A 19360-nucleotide genomic window follows, 5' to 3' on the forward strand; every position below is an offset into this window, starting at 1 on the left:
CTCATGGATCACAATCCACAGCGCCACAGCGCAAGTGGAGGACCAGATCGATCACGAGAAGATGCCCCATCTGGATCTGGTGCTTTGCCTGTGCGAAATGGTGGGGGCTATCCGGCACCGGTTCCTCCGTCATATGCTCTCTTTCACTAAATCCCTGTGCTCCACGGTTTGAGAGCCAGGGCTCACTCATCAGCAGCACCAAGCAGATCGTGCGAGCTGAGATCCACTGCATAGCGTTCGGCGAAGCACATAGCATGGATGGCAGCTTGGGAGGCATCTGCTAGCTGCAGGCCCCAGTGGCGGACAAGGCGCAGGGGCCCCGAGCTGAGCCAAACCGAGTCCCACGCCTCGCCGAACATGGCGGAATAGGACACGCCACCATCCATGGACCCCTCAACAATTAGACGGAGAGCAATGCATGCCGCTATAAAAAGAACCAGGGGATATGGATGCCCTGCAAGACATTCCTTTCTGAAAGGTACATGGCCTTGTGGGGGTGGCGTTTTCTGCTGCATCCGGGTACAGAGATTTGCACAGCTTGATGATTTCGATGAGAAGACAAGGCACAGGGCCAAAAAGCATCAAGGAACAACTAGGTAGCCCAACGGAGCAGTTGGGTGCTTGAGATTCACGGAGTCAGTCGACGCGAAATGACACATGAGCATGATGTGCAAATCTGACTGTGTTCAGCATTGTCTCATCTAGAGGCTTTGCCAAACGCTTCCACGGCAGCAAAGTGAATCAGGTAGGCAGGCCCTTTCTACTCGGACTGGTTTGATTTCCATGCTTCTTTTTAGCACCCGTCACGTCAAATGTTTAGATACTAATTAGAAGTATTAAACGTAGACTATTTATAAAACCGATTACATAAGGGGATGCTAGATAGCGAATCTATTAAGCCTAATAGTCTATGATTTGACATGTGTTGCTACGTAAATATTTGCTAATGATGGATTAATTAGGCTTAATTAGGCTTAATAGATTTGTCTCCCCGTTTAGCCTCCACTTATGCAATGGGTTTTGTAAATAGTCTACGTTTAATACTTCTAATTAGTATCTAAACATTCGACGTGACACGTGCTAAAAATAAGCAAAAGTAACAAACGCCCTCGAAATCAGCAGACTAGCTTGCCAGCGAGTCCAAAACGTACTACTGGAAAGCAACAAGACAGTATTCACTCCTTGCACGACGAAATATATCGCTATAACGAGTGAAGTGTCATAAAACGCAGTGGCTCGATATGCAAGAAAAAACAGTTGTGAATACAGGGAGTAAAGTGGGAAGCGTGACAGGGAAATGGGAACGTAAGCTGAAGAAGTTGCCTGGTACCGGCTGTTTTCCATGCAGATGACAGGACAAGCAGCTGAAAAATATGGTCAGAGAGGTCTATTTTTCTCATATTTATTAGGTGTGCACCTTAACACGCTTCGCCTTGTCTGTTCAGAGACCAAACCTGTTGAATCGGTTTAATGGTGCACTCTCGCACAAGTAACCTCCAAGTAATAAAGAAACAATCCAAGCAGACAAACATATGCTGGATATTTGTATAAAGTTATGCAGGGCCTGCGCACAAACTTATGAGATGAGAACTCTAAGTCAACAGTTTTATTCGACTCGTCAAGCACCAATAATATCAATGTTGAAGCTGAACAGACATACAGTGGTACAGACCTTGTCAACAAGGAATTTGACGCGAAGAAAATAGCTTGTGCCACGAAAGATACATAAGAATGGGAATAATGAAGAATATGCAGCTGCAATAAAACAACCCCGGGCTCACTGTACCATGTGCAGGGGGATTCGTTAAGCTCATGAATACGGGCCTGAGGAGACGCTCCAGAAAGATCATCGTTACAGGGCCCGAGAGATGTTCTTGAACTCGTTCAGACAGCAGAGCAAAATCTTTTGACGTTTGAGAAGAGACTGGCGCTCATTCTGGATAGTGTCAACAGCCCCAGGTGCGACAAACATGTCCATGAACTTGTCATCATTCACAGCAAAGAGCTCGAAGCCAAGTGCCAGAAACAACCTTTCACGGCTGCATTTCACCAGTGGAAGAAACAGGTCAGCAAATAATACAGCTTCAAATGCACTGGACAGGCATGTATAACATTAAAAAGGCTACAACCTGCTAACATCCTGATATTTGACACACAACTAAAGACCTACTAGATGTGCTAGGCGCTATGCCAAAAATTGATTCAGACAGTTCACGTCTAATATTAGCAATAAGTTGAATGAACCAGACAGTTAATCTTGGTAATCAAAGAATTTAGTGCCAAAAGAAAATTGAAATGTGCAACTTTCATGGATGACAGTAGACTGAAAATTTCTGTGATAGTGCTTGATGCCCATGCAATCAGTTAGTTCCATAGTGGTTACTGGTTACTCTTCTCAAATATGATCATGTGCTCAGCTGTTGACAAAATCAGTTGTGAGTTCAGTGACATGTGATCTGGAAATGAGTACTGGTGGATTGGCCAACTAGATCAAAACATCAAGTTCAATCTGGATGTTATAGTAAACTCTCAAACTGAACAAGCATAAAGAGGAAAATGTCTGACATAATTATCAGTTTGAACATACCATGGTGTTAAGAATCCAGAGTTCAATGCAGAGGGAACATTTCTTTCAATCAGGACTTCCCGCATTTTGGCAAAATATCGAGCAGATATTGCACAGATGGTGGAGTATGATGACCCTGACTTTGAGCCTATGTCATCAGCACCAATGATACTGTTGTTATGGTGATTCCTATTGGTATATGCTGCCATCCTTGCATGTCTCTTCCTTGGCCCACCGTCATTCGGGATCCCAGTATCTTTCTTCTTACCGCCGTGTATATCCGATGGAAGATCAGGAGAAGGTGTCTCAGGTACTGTTAACTGGCTTTCTCTGAGAATGTCCTTTGACTCATTTCCTTTAGTAGGTGGTGTCATATGCTGCTGATCTTTTGGAGGCATGTTCTCCTGAGCTTCGTCTAATGCCGATCCACTGTCTGATAGATCAAAGGATGTAACTCCAGGAAAGTGGTTAAATCTATTCATGGAGTTGGCTACAGATCCAATGCCACTAAGAGAGTCGCTCTCATAGCAAATATGGGAGTAGGGGCTTGTAACTGAATCAAGGTGATGTCGCACTATCTGCTTGCACTGCTTGGACAATTCTTTGACAAATTTATAATATGAGCACCGGAGAGCAGCAAGAAAGCCAACATAGCCATCCATATCTTCGACACTTTGATCTGTTATGCCAAAAAAAAAGATAAGAATAAAAAAACATTTTGCAAATGGCGAAAGCAGTAATACCATTGAGTGCTGACAACATAAAAACTGACAGGACTAGATGCCATGGTAACTTAAAGCTTTAAAACAGTAATATATCCATAAAGTGATCCATGGTAAAAAGAAGCTGGGAAGCAACTAACTCACCAGTAAATGACCATGCTGATATGGGAAAATTGTTCAATATTTATAGCAAAAATGTGCATTTTCTGAAGTTGGGGGATGCAGATGGCTAACTTTATATGTTCAGTACAAAATGCAATCCATACCTTTTTTTTACGAACATGTTCAAGAAAAAAAAGATAAATAGTTATGATTGGTCATAACACACAGTAGAAAGAACTTACAGCTAAGGACAGTAACAATCAACTTCATTATGAACTAAACGGTACCCATCCATGTTAATATAGTGACATGATTAACTCCAGAATTTTTAAAAAAAAACTCTTACATTGTGAATCCTTATTGCGGTTGCGCTCCATAGCGAGGTCAAACAGACTTTGTAGGACAAACGCAAGCCGGTCACATGCAGTATCAATAAGAGGAGCAAGCCATGATCGTGCAGCTGCACGGGCTATCTCAGCTGCTGCCTCAGTCAACCCACTGCTTCCACCCCTTCCAGCATGAGCAAGTAGTATGTTCGCAACCTAGTGACATCAGCATTATAGTTTCAGCTATTTTCACCCAAAAGTTCTGTGTATACATAGTAGTCACAGACTAAAGAGTACCTTCTCCCTTGATACTTGTGGGCACTCCATTGAGTATGTTGCACAACGAAATTCATGCATTACTCTCTCAAAAGCTGCACCGCCATACAGCTTAAGAGTGGAGTTGGCAGGTTTTACAGGCACATTAATGCCAGGCCAGCTGACAATACCACTATGCATTTGTTCCTCATCCGTAGTTTTCCCCCATATCTCTGGAGCTGGATCGGCTGCTCCATCAAGTAATGCACGCTTTGATAGAAAAGAAGAAGAAGAAATGTTAGTTAGTTCAAGCTCATCAAGTGTCAGCGGCACTAGAAGAGAGTATTAAGTTGCATTATGTTTGTAATACCAAATGTGTACAAATAGAAGCGGCATGAAGCATCGCCGATCTCCGGAGCTGAGAGACATCAGATGTTGCTTGTAGTTTGGAATCTATTCTCGTCAGTTCCATTGAGACTTCACTGCACCTCTGCTCTAACAATGCCAGGGTGGCTGGAGCAGCTTCTTTGTACCTCTTCTGAAGTTCAGATTCGAGATACTTCCTAAGGCAGCTGAACCCAATGTGTGATCCATATTTCTCTTCATTAAAGCCACCTTTCACATTATCTCGCAAGTGACGTAGCACATCAATATCAACCTGACAGATCTGCCTCCGGAATTCTTCATTGGAAATTGTTCCACGGTCCTTTGGAAGAGCCACGAAGAATGGGTGGATGTTATCCCCAAGGTAGCCGCTTGCACTCAAGAAGGTATCGACCTCCCAACGCTCCGTGAATTCCTTCAAATGATCAAGAATAGTGACATTTTCATAAGGCACACACCACCACTCATAACTTTTTCATACTGAAAAAAAGTCAGCCTTGTGTACTGAATTGCTGATTGTTCTACGGGCATACCTTGAGTCGATTGTCGAACTTGGAGATGACTACCATGGTGCGCCTGAAAGTGGGATCAATCTCTTTAAGCGTGTCGAGCCAGATTGACGAGCACCATTCGACGCTGCTCTGCTGGAGGAACAGAACGAGGCGGTGGGGTGGGGTCGCTAGTGATTTCACCATCGACAGGATCTCATCTGGTGTGCTCTCTGGCTCACCTCTCTTAGCCTGCAAGCAAGCAAACGATAGCATCAGACAGCTGACCCACGCCATCACTGCAGTTTGAGAACTGAGAAGTCTCAACTCTCAAGTTCACCTCTGTACCTTAAGCACGAAACCTGGGGTGTCGATGATGGTGAGGTTGGGGCAGTGGGCGTACTCAGCCCTCATGACGATGGGCTTGGATGAGACGGCGGCCTGGATCTTCCGGAGGTGCGACTCAGTGCGCTGCTTGATAAGGTCGGCGATGGCCGTGGCCACCACCATCGGGCTCCCGTACTCCTCTGAGTCCTCCTCCTGCCACGCACCGCAAAGCAACCCACATAAAACAGGCGCTCAACGAGTTCACACTAGTTACATACTCGATCTGAGGAGAGGTAACGGGAAAACCCTAAGAGTGGAAGTGGAGCAGACGCACCTGGAATCGGCATCTGGGCTCGAGGGCGGTGGGGTCATGGACCATCTGGAGGACAAGGGGGCGGCGGGTGCCCATCTCGACCTCGCGGACGTTGAAGCGGAAGCCGAGGAGCGCCTCCAGGAGGGAGCTCTTCCCGTCCGACTGGCCGCCAATCGCCACGATCTCCGGGATGGGGAGCTTCTCGCCGAACGCCACCGCCGCCGCCTGGAGCCGGTTGTACGCCTCGAACCGCGCCTTCGAGTCCGCCGCCGCCGCCGCGGCAGCCGCCGACGCCGCATCCGCTACCGCCCGGCGGGTGGATGGGGATGGGGGCGGCGCCGCCGCTGATTTCGGGTTCGGCGTCCGGCTCACCGCCGGGGACGAGAGGGCGCTCGCCGCCATGGGGTGTGAACGGCAAGCAGCACTTGGGGAAGAGGGGTTTGAATTTGAAATGCGGGGAGGGATCGGATGGGATGGGAGCCGTTCGGGGTGGCCGTTATATTCATTCAAGGACAGAACCAGATGGGCTGGGCTGTTCAGGAACGGGAGTCTTTTCAGACCAGCCAGCCCATTGATAAGAACACTCGCGGTTCTGAGCCGTTAGATGACCACGAGAAGTATGTAGATCACCACCCACGCAAAGAAACGAGATCCAAGTTCCACCGTCCCAGTTGCAGGCACCTCCAGCCGGCAGCCGTCCAGGTTCATGACTTCATAAATCATAATCCTCACAAAGATGCAAATGCAATGGTGAATTTCTGAAACAGAAAGCATTATTTGACCCTTCCAGCAATGTCAAATTGCTGGTCAACCCAGATAACATGACAGCCGTGGTACAACAGAGGAAACTGCATAGATTTACAGCACGTTTAAATACTTCAGGTTCACATAAGAAATTCTTGACATGCCAAAGCAAGTCTCTAAAGAGGAACGCACGCAACTGCTACAACAACATCAACAAGGGTTTTGCTTCTCAACAGCCAAGGTCGTCACTCATTTAGCCAGCAAGACAGGATCTGCAGTCTTAAGTGATTCGGGGTCAAAATTTGTTGCACTGCATCAGATTGTTCACACCATGAGGATCACCTGAACTTCTGTCTCCTCCTCAGCTCCCGCTGTATAGCCTTCTTCCGAGCCTCATCTGAAAATTCGACCTTCTGTGCAGACCTACCTTGTGGGCTCCCGACATTCCCTGAAGCGCCACTGTCCTGGTTTTCTCCAGGCCCGTATCCTGGTGGAAAGACTTCTCTTGAGATGGTGCCAGGAGTCACAACTGCTCTCTGCTCCAAGTCTATATTCCTTGAACCACCAGTTCCCTGGTTTTCTATAATGCTATATCCTGGCGGACCACCTTCGCTGGAGACGGTCGTATGATTAGCAAACATTCTCTGCTTGCAGCTTGTAGTCCACAGGGTAATATTGCCCTGATTTTCTCCAGGCCCATATCCTGGAGGACCAATTTCTCTTGAGATGGCCGTAGGACTTGTAAACACTCCCTGCTCATAACACGTACTCCAAGAAGCACCATTGCTCTGATTTTCTCCCCCATATCCTGGCAGTCCGACTTCTCTGGGAATGGTCGTAGGACTCGTATACATTCTCTGCTCACACCTTATATTCCGTGCAGTGCCATAGTCCTGGTTTTCTCCAGGCCCAAATCCTGGAGGAACAACTTCTATGGCTGTGGGAAATACTCCCTTCTTGTAGCTCATATTCCATGAAGTGCCATTGTCCTGGTCTTCTCCAGGTTCATTCCCTGGCAGGCCGACCTCTCTGGAGATGGTCGTAGGACTTGTAAACATCCTCAACTCGCAGCTCGTATTCGGTGAAGTGCCATTACCGTGCTTTTCTCCAGGCCCATATCCTGGCGGACCAGCTTCTCTTGAGATGGTTGCAGGATTAATAAACATTCCCTGCTCACAGCTTGTATTCCACGAAGTGCCACTGCCCTGGTTTTCTCGAGATCCATATCCTGGTGGACCGGCTTCTCTTGATATGGTCGGAGAACTCATAAACACTCCTTGCTCGCAGCTCATATTCCACGAAATGCCACTGCCTTGGTTTTCTTCAGGCCCATATCCTGGAGGACCGATTTCTCTTGTGATAGTTGTAGGACTCGTAAACACTCCTTGCTCGCAGCTCATATTCCTTGGAGCATTATTGCCCTGGTTTTCTCCACGCACATATCCTGGTGGACCAACTTCTCTTAAGATGGCAGGAGGAGTCATTATCACATTCTGCTCACAGCTAGTATTCCTTGAACTGACCTGAAGAAAGTTTTCTCCAGGCCCATATCCCGGCGGGCCAACTTCCGTTGAGATGGCAGTGGGAGTCATAGTAGCTCTCTCTTCACACCTGGTATATTGACTGGGTGGGATATCTTCTTCAATATCTTCATTGAGATTAATTTGGATCATCAATTTTTCAGAAATCGTGTCATTTATATCTGCAGCCGGTTTTTCCATCAACACGATATTGGGTTCTCTTACTTCAACACCATCAAAGGATAAGCTATTATCATTCTCTGTAGTATTTTTCCCCGGATGTTTTTTATTCTTGGCAGCAGCACCTCTTGAATAATAACGAGTAGCAGAAAACCATTTACTGACCTGTTAACAGAAACTATAATAAGACAACAGAAACAATACAATAAGCATGCATCACAAAGATCTCACCTGATTAAATGTCAGTCCTAGCTCTTGTGCCAGACTCTCTTTTGTTGCACGACTAGGATATGGATCTTTTTCAAAATGTGCCTTCAGCTTCTGCAGAAATAAGCAGTGTCAATGATGTATCTGTATTAGATTACAATTAATTGGACCAATTTGTTAGTGCAAAGTAGTTTCGAGAAAAAAATGGATAACTAACTAAACCAAAAGGAGAGCTGTATTTTATACCTGACTAACTATAGGACCAAAATGATGTTTGGAGGCTTTGCTACTGCTGCTATTGGAGCAAAGAACTTCAGTTCGATGCTCACTTGCAGAACCTGTAAGCTGCTCACTCTGAGGAGTATGTTCATTATTCTGCTCTCTAGCTGGTGTTCTTCTAGAACACCGTTTTGGAGGGAGAAGTGACTCAACAGGTGATGCTGTTTCATTGTCTTGTAATCTTGACTTCCGTGGTGTGCTAAATGCAGACCACTCTTCATCACTCGAGTCTGATGATTCTTGCCCATACGACTCCTTAAGTATAGCACATAAAAATGATGAGATATGAATAAGCCAAGGCATGCAAGCAACAGTTCCTTTTCTAGTTTCAGAAATGAATACAGGCACTATTGAAACCTACCATCTCAATTTCTGTTCCAGAAAGTGGCATATCTTCTTTGTTACATTGGTTAAGATTATTCTGCATCGTCGGTTTTTCAGGAACAATGACACTTCTATCCGCAGTCAACTTTTCCATCACCCCAGCATGGGTTTGCATGCTATCCGCATTTGTGCTGTCATTATTCTCACTAGTATGGTTGTCCTGATGCTTTTCGTTCTTGGCAGAAGCAACCCTTGAATAATGACGAGTACTAGAGAACCATCTGCAGACCTGTTAATAGAAACACTATTAAGGCAGGAGAAACATAACTACAACTCCAACAAGAAAACAGCAGGAAGTTCTTGCAGGAGGAAGAACAAATGCAGAAGTCAGTACCTGATTGAATGTCAATCCTAGTTCTTGTGCCAGATTTTCTTTTGTCACGCGACCAGGATATGGATCTTTCTCAAAATGTACCTTCAATTTCTGTAACAGAAATCTAGTGTCAATGCCATAATTGATCTTAAGTTACAATCAATTTGTTCAACTAGTCAACACAAAGTAGCGTGGGGAAAAATCTAGATAGCTAAACCAAAGGAGATATTTAAATATCTATACCTGGGTTACTATAGGACCAAACTTCCGTCCAGTGCTACTGCTGCCATTGGAGCGAAGAACTTCAGTTTGCTGCTCACTTTCAGAACCACGAAGCCGCTCCCTCTGTGGTGTATGTTCATTATTCTGTTGCCCTGCTGGTGCTCTTCTAGAGCACCGTTTTGCAGGCTGAAGTTGCTCACCAAGTGAATCTGTTTCGCTGCCTTCTAATAGTTCTTTTCCAGACCACTCTTCATCATCACTTGATTTAGATGATTCTTTTCCATATGCCTCCTTTATATTGCCGCATGAAATAATTGAAGAAAGAAGTAAGGCCAGGCCATGCATGCAATAATTTTCTTTAGTGTGTAATGTGGTTTCAGTAGAAGTTGTGCACTGATTGATTCACTAAAAGATGAAATTGAGATGGTCATTGACCAAGAAAATTATTCTTCTATTGAATGTTATTATTACTATATTACTATTTCTAAGGGTTTTAGGGTTAGGAGCAAACACAAGAGGTAGGAAACACTGGATACAGAAAACATGTACTAATGGTAGGCGAAAGATGCGAGAGAGATGGCATACATTGTATAGTTTTTTGTAATCCAACCGTTCAACCTGCCGCCTACTTGAAATTGGTAGCACCGTGCCTTGCTCTAGCTCCATGTCTATAAATGCATGATTGGATATTTCTTCATTTGACTGGTTACCAACAGCCCTGATTTTCATTCTACCAGTACTGTTTAACACATCTAATAATGGAGATGCTGAGACTTCATCCTGGCCGCAAGATTTAGCAATCTCAGCACAAAAATCATCAGAGTCGGATGTGAAATCTGATTCTTCTGAGTTCAATTCATATTTTTGGTCTTCACTAGAATCTGGACCTGCTGGATCAAAGTCATCGTCCTCTGAGTCCTCCGAAGGCAAACCAAGGTCATCCCCTGTACTTGCATTATTGGAAGTAGCAAACATTTTGTTTTTAAAAGGTTCAGAATGCTCAAACAAGGTGATGAAATATGAGACATCAGAATCTGACCTTTGCGATCATCCTCTGCAGAAAACCTGTCTTCATTCATCATGTCCTCTTCAGCCAATGCAGGGTTGTAATCACTGTCCTCTATATGATCGGGTGGCAGATCGGAAGCAACAACTTGTTTAGAACCATTTGCAAGTGAAGCTGCCTCAGGGAAAACTTTCTGCAGTGATTAAAAGTAGTGTCTTGTTGGAATGTAATCTAGCCTCATTTATCTCTGCTGTACAGGTAGTTTGTAGGTTTTTACCTCCCACGAGTCATGAATAGAGAGTTTGCTTCCTTGGAGTTCATTAAGTGCATCTATAGAGTCTGCTTTGCACACGCATGCAGGGCACAGCCATCCTTCATCACCCGGAGGTACTACAAACAAAAACGATTACAAATGAGAAACAAATGCAATGATGATTTGGCAATATAAGGATACCAAAGGAGGATGGATTAGTAATGGATATTACTATCTTCAGTTAGCAAGGGAGGCTTCAAACAGTTCTGGTGGAACCCTCTGTCACAGGCTCCATCACAAAGAATGATGTCATTTTGTAAAGTCACATCCTTTGAACCACATATGGCACAAAAAATCTGAAAGTTGAAACAAATTATCTCTGCCTAGTTTGAAAACCAGGGTAAATAAGAAAGCAAGAGATATCAAGAATAAAATGCAACTGCCTACATCTTCACTGGAAATTTCTCCTGCAGAATCAAACAAAGATTCTTCAAGCTTCCCTTCGGATAAAACAAGGTCCATATTCCGAAAAGCTTCCCGGATTCTTAGCTTGCATTGTAGGATTTCTGCTTTGGCTCGTTCAAGCTCCTTCTCTGGTCTTATTTTTTCCAAACTGTGTAGTCATGTATCACCAACACAACGCATGAAGAAAATGCACAATTAGAAATTATTGATTAAATTAAAGAAATGCATGGTGGAATGTGAACGATGAGGAACAACGCAAGACATTGCGTAAATCATTTTAGACAAATGTGGAACATGGAATGCAGCCAGTATGTAACCAAAATTCAAGATATGTTCTATTTGCCACACAATCATACTAAAAATTTTCAGTACATATTGCATAACAGTTACAAATGAAAAGGAAAACCAACTTGACACTTAGTATATGAAGATATTGCCTGCAGGCCCTCTCACCCCAGCCAGAAGATATCTCTTTCGATGGTTGTTGGGCTAACACGAATAATAGAGTGGATGGTCAGACAAGAAAGGGGCTTAATTATATCATCACCTTGGGAGCTTGGTCAGTGTGTGTGGAACCATCGTAACAGATGTGTGTTTGATGGGATTCAGCCTAGCATAAACGGAGTCCTGGTATCAGTTAGGGAGGAGCTTCACCTTTGGAGCATGGCCGGAGCTCAAGGAATCTCTCATCTCCTCGCTCTAGTGCCACCCACCCATTGAGTAAGTTTTGTTAGTGGTCAAGGTCTTTCTATTGTAATAAGGCGAGAGAGTGCTCTTTGTATGATGTGAAGGGTGTGTGTGTGGTGCTGTACGGGACTCAAAACCCCTCCCTTTTCTTCTTAACATAATGATACGCAGCTCTCCTGCGTGTTCGAGAAAAAAAAAGTATATGAAGATATTGTGCACAATGCATATACCTACTACCAACTAATTCATCCTTTTTAGAGTGAAACAAGTAGAAAAATGCATGAGATGGACTGGAGCAAGTGATATGAAACATAATAATTTGAATGACAAACCTTTGACCTTTCCAACCTTCACTGGCATAAGCCTGAATAAAGCTTTGTTGATAGTTCATTCGATTCAATATATATCTAACTCTTTGACAAATTTTTACATAGTCCTTCTTGGGACTGCGATCCTTCGAGGGTCGGCAACTTTTTCTTTTTCTCACTGCTGTTTGAGCAGAGGTACTATCATTTACAGGCTCACTACATGCCTCATTCTTCTTTCCTGAGGCAGAGCGAAGCACCCTGACACCAATCTTCGGGCTATCTGTCTTTAAAGGTGTCCTACCTTTTCTTTTCCCTGAAGCAGGTTGAGCAGCAGTATTATCATTTGAAATCTCATTGAATGCCTCGTTCTTCCTTTCTGAGGTAGAGCGAAGCACCCTAGCACTGCTAAAAGGGCTTGCCATCTTCAACGGACTGCCACTTTTTCTTCTTTTTGCAGTTGGTTGACCAACAATGCTATCATTTAGAGGTTCAGTACATGCCTCGTTCTTATTCTTTAAGGCAGAGCGAAGCACTCTGACAGTGTCATTGGGACTTCCCACCTTAGAAGGACTGGCAATTTTCTTCCTATCTGCAGCTGGTTCAACAGAAGGCTCCGTACATGTCTCATCCTTATATTTTGAGGCAGATCGAAGAACCCTGGCACTGCTACCGGGACTTCCCAGCTTTGAGGGACTGACATTTTTTCTTTTATTTGCAGCTGGATCACCAGCGGTCCTGTTAGTTGTACGCTCGCTACATGCCTCGTCCTTATTTTTTAACGCAGAGCGAAGCACCCTGACGGTGTTGCTGGGACTTCCCACCTGCAAGGGACTGGCATTTTTTCTTTTCTTTGCAGCTGGCTTAGCAGTGGTCTTGTCATTTAAAGGCTCGCTACATGCATCATTCTTATTTTTTGACGCAGAGCGAAGCATCCTGACACTGTTGTTGGGGCTAACCGACGGGCTGCCATTTTTTCTTTTTTTCACAGCTGATTGGGCTGCAGCACTATCATTTTGAGGATCACTACATGCCTTATTATCCTTGGTCAAAGCAGAGCGAAGAACTCTGCCGCTACTATGCGAGGATCTCAAGGGATAGCTTTTACTTGCTGACACTTCTGAGCCTTTCCTTACCATTTTTCCTGTCCTTACAGGTCACTCGCATGCAGAGGCTCAATTGTTCCTAATGTTGCCATTGCCCTGAACAAGACCGTAAGTAAATGAACACAAATGAACATCATCCACGGCAACTGCTAGGACATTGGAATCTCCAGGAAGCCTTAGTAAACAAGCTAAGTCTATCCAGCCAAAATAAATGTGCCAGGACCTGCAGGAATAAAAAAACCCATGAATATGTGTATTGACAATGCCAAAAATTATTAAAAAGTAACTGTCAATGTGTTAATGCATATGTTCTCGGTAATTTCTTAGAAAAGACCTATCCTCCCCCCCCCCCCCCCCCAATGGCTTACATAAGAGTTCAACTTAAACTTATTTGAGTCGAGGAAAAAACAATGTAGGAATGCAAGGGATCGTGGGATTCAACAAATGGTCAATGCAACCCATAAATATACAAGTCGGTTTCAAACTAAATATATGAAGCACAGCAGCTGTATACACTCATCTCAATATCATATCAGTGTGATATGTTGCATTCTTTATGTCGCCAATACAAGATGCTAATATAAGGAAAACTCAGTTGAAAGACAAGCCAGCTCCATTTCTTGATCAGAATAGTTATTGTACTTGTACATTAGAGGTTTGGTATAAATAGTCCATCAGCATGCAACATGTCACCGTTTTACTTGGATGATCTTTATACATTAAAGTTGATGCATGGCACACCATACATTGCCAGGATGATTTTTATGCTGCGCTATTATAAGAAGTAAGACAACACCCCCCCCCACTCCCCCTCCCTATTCCAAGTTTTGCACAGCTGACCAAAACGAACCAGCTTAGCTACTCCCCCACCTAGAGATCTGGAGCACCCTGAAGTCACCGCCTTCTACTCTGCAATTTGGGCTTGCAGGTGGGGGCTCGGGAGTGTGATGGGGAAGCAGGGGCGGACGCAGTATTCTTGCGAAGAACAATCGAATTTAGTAGGTGAAATCATGGTCAGATCCGAATACAAATACCATACGTTAGGGGTTTGGGTGTTCGATTTCGCGCAGAAGGACGGGAAGGGAGGGGAATGGGCGGGCATACCCCTGTCGGATGCTCGTCGCCGGCGAAGCGCCCGTCGCACGACGAAGAACTGGCGGGCAGCGCAACTCGCCCTGCTGTCGCCGCTAGGAAAGGAAGGCCGAGAGCCCGAGACCGAGAGAGAGAGAAGGCGCAGGTCCTAGGCAAGCTCGAGCTGACGGTGACTCAGGCCGCGCGGGGCGCTGGACAAGGGTGGAGGCGGAGGTCACGACGGTGTGGAGCGCACGCGCGCGGGATATTGGAGCGGTGAAGGAGGAGGCGCTGGGGCGGGGCGGGCACTCACCTCGCCGCGGATGGTACCGCGAGTCTCCTTCCCTGCGATGTCGCAGCTTCCGATGGACAGCTCGTGCTGTCAGGCGTCGAGAAAATGCGATGGTCTGACGGTCAGCTCGATGCCCTCGCTTGCTACTGTTCTTGCTTATCGCCTCATCGGGGGTAAAGCGGTTGTTGGGCACTTGGGCTGGGATCGGCGGGTACTCGTCAAGCCCGTCGTTAGATAGGCAAAGGCCCCCAACCGCTCCCGCGGTCCCGCCACGGACAACCAGTGCACGAGTCTAAGGGAAGTTTCTGTAGTTTATTTTACGGTATGTGTTTATTTTTCTACGCTCAAAAGCCATGAGAAGTTCAGAATCTTCTCAGAAAATTAAGTTTTTTCAACTTTCCATATAAAAAGTTTCTGACTTTTCAAAAACTGCACGGAAAGTTCGCTGTTTGTTTGAGCTACATAGAAACTTTTCATTATGAAAAAGTTAAAAACTCAAACATTTCATTATGAAAAAGTTAAAAACTCAAACAGGAACTAATATATAGTCCATCTCTCCCCTCTTATTTTTCACTAAATTTATTAGAGTTTGAGTTTCAGTTGGATATATACTTATAGTGGAATTTTCTCCTCGTTCCCCTCCTCTCTCTCTCTCTCCAATTTATCACCAATCTGAGTGGCGCTCAACGCAGACAGCCTAGGTCATATTCTACTTGATCTTAGGTAAAAGAACACGCTCCCTCTCTCTCTCCATGTAAATGGATGAGTCTCTGAGTAAAGTCAGAGAAATTTGGATGATCTATCGGTCAGCTGGCGGATGAGCTTCCTCTGCAGTTACTATAAAGAAAGAGACTCAGTAACTATCATGTGTGGGCCTGATCATTATCGAGCCCACATGGCAGCTATTAGAGGATTTGGTGTTGTGTGAACCAGCGACCTAGCACTGGCACCGTCATATACCAACGTATTCCTTTGAAATGGATGGAGTATATCCTAGTTTTTGTTCTTCTCCATCTCCGTTTGCGGCGGTGGCAGGCAAACGCTGCAAAGGGAGCATGGATCCATGGAGGCGAGCGCGGAGGGGATAAGGGAACCTGGAGGCTTTCAGCATCAAATGCCTCGTTTCACCGGCGTCGAAGATATTATATCTATCATTTGATTCCACACACACACTGGTGCGCTCAATGGCCCAGTATTGTATCATGTTACCTTGTACATGAACATTTGACTAGCTACGATTTATTCTGTCTCATACTAACACAAACTGCTAAGTAACCATCCCGCAGTCCACCGAACGACACGACAACCGTGCAGAGATGGAAGTGAAACGAACGATACAGGCGAAACATCCTCAGGTTTCTACAGCATAGTACATAGCACCAGAGCCCCTACAACCCCAACCACAGAGCCGACGATCGCATCGCCGACCGACCGTGACGCGCCGGCCGTCGGCGGTGGCGCCCCCAGCAAGCTACTGAGCGACGTCCCGTCGTGGCCAGAGGTACCTAACGGGCTCATCCCCGGAGCATGCGCGTACTCGGGCGCCGACGCCCACAGCGGCGGGGGCGCGGTAGCGCCCGCCGGCGGGAACGCCGTCCACTGTGAAGGGCCGAGCGCCGGGGCCATGGCCACGGGCGGGCGAGGCGCCATCACGATGATGTACAGCTTCTGGCCCTTCTGGCACCGGTCCTCGTCGCTGCTGATGAAGAAGAACGGGCCCGACCGGTCGAACCTGAACACCGAGCTGCTGCCGCTGCCGCTGCCGCCGACGGCTTCGAGCCGCTGGACCGGGCTGCGCGTGTTGCACGTGTCGAAGTCCTCCTCGGTCACCAGCAGCACCGAGCTGACGCCCTCCTCGTGCGTGAACACTGCGAGCCAAGACACGCGCACGTCGTGTTAGTTTCGAACTTAACCGATTCATCGTGTATTCGGGTGCGCAGTTACCGATGGTGTCGTTCACTTGGAACCGGTTGCGGCCGGCCCAGTGGTTGTAGCTCTCGGTGGGGTCGAGGACCCAGCCGTCGCGGCCGCCGGCGTAGAAGACGTACGCCTCCGACGAGGAGACCACGGCCGCCAAGCCCACGGCGATCGCGAGCCACGCCCCCGCCGATGACCACGCCTTGGAAGCCGCCATGGCTTGGCTCCCCGTCCCTCGATTGGCCGGCAAGTTCTTGCAGCTAGAGCTAGAGGAGGGGCGCCGATCGAGAGATGGTATATACGGCAGCAAAGGATTGGAGCTGGTCGTTTATATAGGCGAGCGGCCAGCGGTGCGCGCGGAGGCGGAGAGATACGGTTGCTGACCGCGGCAGGTCACAGGTGGAGGCCCCGGAGGGATGCATGGCTATGACTCTGCAGCCAGCAGCGGGAGTCCCACCGCTTCGCGGGCCGAATTGATCGATCCCCATCCATCTTCTTGCTCGGGTCTTCGATGTCATGCGCGCCTGCGGCGGGCGGCCGGCACGGCGGCACCCGGCAGACGCGGGGAATCCGAGGAAGGCAGTTTCGCTTCCACGACCATCTCTATATATCTGCTGGGTCCATTTTTCTGACTTGAAGAAATGCACATTAAAGTTCTAGCATATGGATCCGTATATCTCGAAGCAAACCATACTTCTACATGTTATTCATGCTTTAATGTGGCATTTATTTGCTAAGAATAAAGGTCATGTGTCGCTGCGGATCAAATTTCAAGCAAGTCAAACATGCAGACATCTGCCAGGAGAAACTAACTGACACTGAAGTTGGTGAGTAGCATTCGGAAATTTCGAGTTCATCTTCCGTAGAAGCTAAACTCAAAATTTCGTGTACATCCACTGTTAGCAAAAATTGCGGTGATCAACTTGCGGGCACTACAATACTACTCTTTCCATCTAAAAGATGTAAGGCACATACTCAACCCAAGATTCAAATATTTTAATATTTGACCAATACTCTAACTTACACATTGGATTTGCATTTGAAGACACTTCCATATGATCTCAATTTTGTAGTTCTATATATTATAGTGTATATAAGATATTAATGATTTGATGTTGGACGCGAGTCAAAACCGTGCATTACATTTTAGGATGGACGGATTACTAGGATACCTTCGGCTTCGTGCCTTCGTCCTTCCGGATGTAGCAGATAGGATATGCTACTATATTATAACTAATAATTATAACATGTCTTATGCAAACCATTATGTCTTCAGTTTTGTTTGAAACACAAGTGTGGTAAGTGTGAGTCGTACTATATTGCGACTGCAACCAGAAACCATAAGTATAAACCCATATGTATATCGGTAATCAATGTATGGCTGTCCAACTTTTTTTTAACGAACGAGAGTTGCCGATTATATTAAAAAGAAGATGAATCCAGACTAGGCGATACAACCAATGAAAAAATAAAACCAGCCAGTTGGATTGGAGCATCAACACGCACCATACACTCATCAACTTAGTATGGTTGTTTGACTTGTCTTCAAGTTTCCAAAATTGGTATAAGATGCCATATATCATTTGGTTTTGCTTGCCCATAAGCCCATTGTGTTGCAGCAATGCAGATCAGAGCATACCATAAAAGTTTACCGTGGTAGACAATATATGCTAATCTGGGACTGGGAGGCTATTCTAGACAAATGGCTGAATGAACTGCTGATCAGACAAACAAATACTCATGGGATGAAACGTATACACAAGGAGATACATTAAATATTGAGTTAAATGTATCATTAGTATATAAACTTGGTGAGTGGGTGCGCTTAGGTAGATCATCTTTCAAATTGTTCATTTGGAAACAACAACTTAGCAAGTGGGTGCATATGGGTTACCGGAACAATACGTGGGCAAAAAAAATGCCACGTAGACAACTTATATGGAATGTTTTTTTAGAAAAGTCCTTGCTAATTCTAGCATTTATTTGAGTCGCATTTGTTTTCAGATTATGTTCCTGCAATTACTTTTAGCCTCGAAATTCAGTTCCAGGTTCAGAATAGAGCACTGCTCTATATGTCATCTCGTGTGCACTGCCCAATGGTCTCGACTCACATCTACATTCTATTATAGCCTGACACGCAACATATTTAAATCAGCGTCGATTAGATCGTCTAGGAATCCACTTCTCTTCTTCAACTTAATCAGTCGTGACATAGCGCTAGCTTTGATGAAAGTTTGCAACCAGGACATAGTGATCCTACAGAAGATACTGAAAACTTGGTGACCATCATGATAGAAGTAAGTTAACCTTGCAAAACCAACTTTGGTAGCTGAAATACGAGTATTAGCTAACACATGATAGCAAGGACATTTTAAAAAAATTAGCTAACACGTAAGCTGCCTACGTGGCATTTTTTCCCACGTGTCGTCCCAGTGATCCATCCGTATCCACCTTTTCTCAAGTTGTTGTTCTTAAATGAACAGTTTGAGAGATGATGCACCTAATCGCACCCACTTGGCAAGTTTATATACTAATGACGCATTTAACTCTTAAATATTTGATGTTTGCAAAGTACAATTATATAAACTGATGGGGAAGCTAAATTAGTAATTACTCCCTTGTAGAATGCAAACATGAAGATGCTCTTTATTCTGGAACCGAGTCTCACATTTGTACAGAAGCAAGGGCCAGAATATAGAACTGTTTCAGCTACCCTCATGAACAGATTGCAGAGAGGTTCTTCCCAGTAGACATCTTGACCTCCTACCTGTCCGAAAGCACAGAGGAGGCTCTGAAAATGAACAAAAGATATCAACCCAGAGATCAGGTGGACATTGGTAACCTTGTAGTATCTCCAAATTTCGTAGGCACATATATCTCCAGTGTTAGAGCAAAATGAAATGAACGGTGCACGTTTATTTGGACT

General features: G+C 45.5%; 3 protein-coding genes across 3 annotated transcripts; all 3 read right to left on the reverse strand.

The window, feature by feature from the left end:
* Positions 1-1581: 1581 nt before the first annotated feature.
* Positions 1582-6116, reverse strand: LOC101767879 (dynamin-related protein 5A). Its single transcript, XM_004969883.4, has 8 exons — positions 5505-6116; positions 5192-5383; positions 4889-5095; positions 4342-4770; positions 4014-4241; positions 3737-3932; positions 2588-3245; positions 1582-2039 (listed from the first exon to the last, which is right to left on the reverse strand). Exons 1-8 carry the CDS (start codon positions 5883-5885, stop codon positions 1853-1855), a joined length of 2478 nt encoding a protein of 825 aa, XP_004969940.1. The 5' UTR covers positions 5886-6116; the 3' UTR covers positions 1582-1852.
* Positions 6117-6226: 110 nt separating this feature from the next.
* LOC101768287 (remodeling and spacing factor 1) lies at positions 6227-14693 on the reverse strand. Its single transcript, XM_004969884.3, has 13 exons — positions 14539-14693; positions 12076-13377; positions 11039-11204; positions 10824-10947; positions 10616-10728; positions 10372-10531; positions 9918-10276; positions 9354-9623; positions 9132-9221; positions 8775-9026; positions 8381-8668; positions 8159-8248; positions 6227-8092 (listed from the first exon to the last, which is right to left on the reverse strand). Exons 2-13 carry the CDS (start codon positions 13185-13187, stop codon positions 6566-6568), a joined length of 4551 nt encoding a protein of 1516 aa, XP_004969941.1. The 5' UTR covers positions 13188-13377; positions 14539-14693; the 3' UTR covers positions 6227-6565.
* Positions 14694-15876: 1183 nt separating this feature from the next.
* On the reverse strand, positions 15877-16651 carry LOC101768167 (early nodulin-like protein 1). The gene is made up of 3 exons (XM_004972117.1): positions 16462-16651; positions 16055-16385; positions 15877-15988 (listed from the first exon to the last, which is right to left on the reverse strand). Exons 1-3 carry the CDS (start codon positions 16649-16651, stop codon positions 15877-15879), a joined length of 633 nt encoding a protein of 210 aa, XP_004972174.1.
* Between the last annotated feature and the right edge of the window lie 2709 nt (positions 16652-19360).

The sequence above is a fragment of the Setaria italica genome, chromosome V (genome assembly GCF_000263155.2).
Source record: "Setaria italica strain Yugu1 chromosome V, Setaria_italica_v2.0, whole genome shotgun sequence".
Taxonomy (NCBI): domain Eukaryota; kingdom Viridiplantae; phylum Streptophyta; class Magnoliopsida; order Poales; family Poaceae; genus Setaria; species Setaria italica.

Coding starts and splice junctions, on each gene's coding strand:
- LOC101767879 (XM_004969883.4), bottom strand. CDS start 5,885: ATGGCGGCGAGCGCCCTCTCGTCCCCGGCGGTGAGCCGGACGCCGAAC. Junction 5,384..5,504: donor AGCCCAGATGCCGATTCCAG/GTGCGTCTGCTC, acceptor GGTGCGTGGCAG/GAGGAGGACTCAGAGGAGTA. Junction 3,246..3,736: donor CCGCAATAAGGATTCACAAT/GTAAGAGTTTTT, acceptor TTGGCATAACAG/ATCAAAGTGTCGAAGATATG.
- LOC101768287 (XM_004969884.3), bottom strand. CDS start 13,187: ATGGTAAGGAAAGGCTCAGAAGTGTCAGCAAGTAAAAGCTATCCCTTG. Junction 10,948..11,038: donor GAGAAATTTCCAGTGAAGAT/GTAGGCAGTTGC, acceptor TTCAACTTTCAG/ATTTTTTGTGCCATATGTGG. Junction 8,669..8,774: donor CTGGAACAGAAATTGAGATG/GTAGGTTTCAAT, acceptor GCTATACTTAAG/GAGTCGTATGGGCAAGAATC.
- LOC101768167 (XM_004972117.1), bottom strand. CDS start 16,651: ATGGCGGCTTCCAAGGCGTGGTCATCGGCGGGGGCGTGGCTCGCGATC. Junction 16,386..16,461: donor CCAAGTGAACGACACCATCG/GTAACTGCGCAC, acceptor CTTGGCTCGCAG/TGTTCACGCACGAGGAGGGC. Junction 15,989..16,054: donor CTGTGGGCGTCGGCGCCCGA/GTACGCGCATGC, acceptor GTCGCTCAGTAG/CTTGCTGGGGGCGCCACCGC.